This window comes from Seriola lalandi, unplaced genomic scaffold (assembly GCF_002814215.2).
Source record: "Seriola lalandi dorsalis isolate HSWRI2012SDOR001 ecotype SW California unplaced genomic scaffold, Sedor1 jcf7180002054981, whole genome shotgun sequence".
In the NCBI taxonomy this organism is placed as follows: domain Eukaryota; kingdom Metazoa; phylum Chordata; class Actinopteri; order Carangiformes; family Carangidae; genus Seriola; species Seriola lalandi.
Window position 1 is genome coordinate 510,568 of NW_019525661.1, and position 3,760 is coordinate 514,327.

At 41.6% G+C, this 3,760-nt stretch overlaps 1 protein-coding gene across 1 annotated transcript in view; it reads left to right on the forward strand.

The window, feature by feature from the left end:
- The window catches only part of LOC111648355 (proenkephalin-A-like), a 5,276-nt gene extending 2,321 nt beyond the window's left edge, over positions 1-2,955 (forward strand). Inside the window, exon 3 of the mRNA XM_023398216.2 lies at positions 2,074-2,955. Within this exon, the coding sequence (XP_023253984.1) occupies positions 2,074-2,676 (603 nt within the window). The 3' untranslated portion in view covers positions 2,677-2,955. The remainder of the gene's footprint in view (positions 1-2,073) is intronic.
- The last annotated feature ends 805 nt before the right edge of the window (positions 2,956-3,760 follow it).

Genomic DNA, 3,760 nt, shown 5'->3' on the forward strand with positions numbered 1-3,760 from the left:
CCTCAGGAGCCAATATGTCCTCAATTCAATTTTCCTGTTCATTAATTTTTGTCTTTATAAGCCAGCGGCATTGAAAGCTCAGCAAGAATCCTTACCGCGCTCTATCACACAGGACTCGGTGAAATCCAATGACACATATGAGGTTAGGAGCAGGTGACCCCAGCAGAATAGTTTAAGGATGACTGGGATAACTGGGTTGTAGAGTTGGTGGGGGGGGGGGGACACCGATTAGATGACACTGTGTCAGTGGGTGAAGAACGGGCTGGGACTTTAGGATTTTAGGGAGAAATAGTATTTTTTTAAGTTGTTAAGGGAGTAATTTAAGGGTGTCGTAGATGAAGTGGCCTGTTGTGTTCTCTCCAAACATCTGTTGAATCTGTTATCGCTCCCTCTTCGACTCTCTCTCTTTTGTGTGTTGTTCTCTCTCTGAACACAATCTTGGTCGCAGTGCACACCAGACAGATGTCAGAGCTTTTTCTCTGCGTGTTTGCCTCCATTTAAAATTCAGTAATTATTGATCAAACCCTATTGTCATGGTTTACTGTAACTAGGGTGGAAAAATGAAACAACAGTGATGCATTACATTGAAAAACAGCTCTCCATATTTTTCCATGATCTAGTTGACAGGTTGTTGGGAAAATTATTCTGAATCCATCAGACACAAAATTGATGTTATTTAATTTAACATTTAGCCTAATATACATTCAGTTCTCATGTTCTCAGTTATTTAGCATCTCAAGTAATCATTTTAGTGAAATTTCATAGTGAATCGATCTATAAAATGTCAGAATGGTATCAAAATTCAAAATCACCATTTCCTAAAGCCCAATGTCCGAAACCCAAAGATGGAACCAGAATTTATTTTGAAATGATGATTAGAAGACCAGTTTCTCTTTCAATGCCTAAAAGCTTTAAAATACCTCAGTCATCTCATGCAAATATACTTTCTTTGTTTCCTTCCAAGAAGAAGATAGATATCAGTCTGACGTTAAAGGTATTTTTCTGCTCAGTTTTGGACTTCCATAAAACTGAGAACATATAAGAAGCAGATTTTAAAGGTGCTATATGTGAGGTTTCGCTATTGCTACATGGCCTGAACAGCTGTACAGCATTAACAGCTGTTAACTTCCAGAAGAAACATTAAAGGTTCAGCATTAACACATTCGGTGGCAGAGAAAACTTACATATAGCACCTTTAAAAAAGAATGGTACAAACTGAAGCAGAGGCAGCCAAACACATCCTGATTTTTTGATCAAGTAAAAAAAAATAGATCCTACATTTCCATAAGGCAACTGCATAGTGTTTCTCCATTGGACCCTTTTTTCACCTGGTAAATGCCCATGTTAAAACTCCACTGAAGTTGGGGCCTGAACGGAGACCAGCATGAAAACCTGTTCTCACCAAGTCCTGGACAGATGAATTCAACATGCAGAGCCAGTTAACTCATGTACAAATGAAAAACTGAACTGACTTCAGTATTCTTGAACAGTGGAGCTCCCTTCACTGGAGACTGAAAGAATCTGTTGTCAGCTTAGCCGTGATATAAAGCTAATTCTTCTTTATGGTTAAAAACTTACCAAAACCACAATCATGATCAACAATCAGTATGTTGCTGATTGCTGAGGTGATGTTGACCTCCATCCTGATGTGTGTTTGAAGACGTAAGATTGCTCAGTATGCATTGCTTTACAAAGTACATTTAAATCCTGATACCTTAATTCATAATGTCTACCTCTGTGCAAAATATGTCCTGACTCCAGCGCCACACTCGTTCATTTATCCTCTCATCCCGTTCTCGTAAAGACAGCAAATAAGTGTATTTTAAACTAGTCCTTTCATTTCTTCTTGTAGCCCTTAAAATAACTAAAGGGTCAGAAAATCAGGGCGTCAACTTTCTCAGATGATAAAACTCCTGAATGACCCAATGTTACTTCTGTAAAGTTTGAGGGATGAAACCGTAGTGATTCAGGTGCATTGATAACACGTGGCTGGAAAAACAGCTGTTTTAATTGGAAAACACTTTATTAATGACTGATTCTGAAAGTCACGATCATAATTTTTGATTTTCCCAGACATGCTCACTTGAGTGCGATGGTGGGTTGGACAGCCAGAAGCTCCGCCTGTGCCGGGACTTCTTGCTGGAGGAGGAAAACCACATTCCTCTGGACACTGACCCCCGTCAACAGCAGGAACAGGAAGCAGCAGGCGCCATGATGGCTGACAACGAGGATGCAACATCACCGGAACACCAGCTGGCCAAGAAGTACGGCGGCTTCATGAAGCGCTACGGTGGTTTCATGTCTCGCCGCTCCTCCTCCTCTCCAGAGGGGGCGCTAGAGGATCCTGGAAACCAGGACGAGGAAGAAAACGTTCGCCTGGAGATCCTTAAGATCCTTAATGCTGCGGCCGAGCACGGCGGCGAAGGAGATGGTCAGGGAGGGGAGGCGGTGAAGAGGTACGGCGGCTTCATGCGTCGGGCTGAAGGAGGGGTGGCGCAGAGCGACCTGCTGGAGGCAGTGTTAGGCCGCGGCCTCAAGAAGCGTTATGGAGGCTTCATGAGGCGCGTGGGGAGGCCTGAGTGGCTGGTGGACAGCAGCAAGAGTGGGGCGGTGTTGAAACGGGCCTGGGAGAACGGCAGCGAGCTACAGAAGAGGTACGGTGGGTTCATGGACTAGGATGCCTCAGTTCTGACCCTTCAACCCCCCCCCATCCCTCTAACCCCTTCTCTTCAACCAATCACCTTGTAGTCTGGACTCGTTTGTGTCTGAATCGACTCCTTCTGCTATTCTCACTGCATCATCTGGCTTTGTATAACATTCTGCTGCCTACTCCACTGGTCCTGTAATGATAAAAAAAGAGAAACATAAATCATTCACATGTACACAAATCATCTTTTTTTTGGTCTGTTTTTTGGTTTTCATGATATTATTTATTAAAAGAATCTGTTGATTGAGGCGTGTTGGTCGAGTGTTCTGATTTTCACAATAAAGTCAAACATTAAAATATGCAAATATTTACTGTATTTACATACAAGTATGATAACACATCATGATGAAACTGGATTTGGATTGATATTGGATGAAATATAAATACAATTTGCATGAAAATGTTAATTCAACATTTTATAAGTATTCTTAACAAGTAACACTTGACCTGATAGCAGACCTAATACTTAATGACAGATCGTGTTGTATTTGCATCTTGACAGATTCACATATCTTTAGATCCTTATCTGGGATCAATGTTTAGTTCTAATATGTTTTTACATTGTCACCTGTAAATCTAAATATTATATCTTTGAGCCTTGAGAAGTGTCTGCAGTTCATCCTCTCAGGCTACAGTGAGCCACAACACAGCAAACTCCACAACTCAGATGGTCAGAGTAGCAAGTAGAGTATGTAGCCTGAAAAGAAAACCCAGGCAAACTGCTGTCAGCCGTTGTAAGAACTGAAGCTGATGAGTGCGTCAACAATTTTATCAAATCAGATCTAAGTTACCGAAACTGAAACTGTAGAAGTAGATGTGACAAATACTGAGTTGTGTGGACAAATTTTGGTTGAAACCATCATCATGAGCCCTAACACCTTCACAGGGCTGTTTGAGGGTCAAGACCTGGGTTTAGGGTTCATATTAGAATAAGGTTTAGGTTAGGGTTTGGGAAATTATAATAGACCTCAAATTCCTGGATCAGCTGGTTTCAGGGGCCCATTTCCTTCCAACATGACATGTCCTTGAAGTAACCACAAACCAAAAATCACA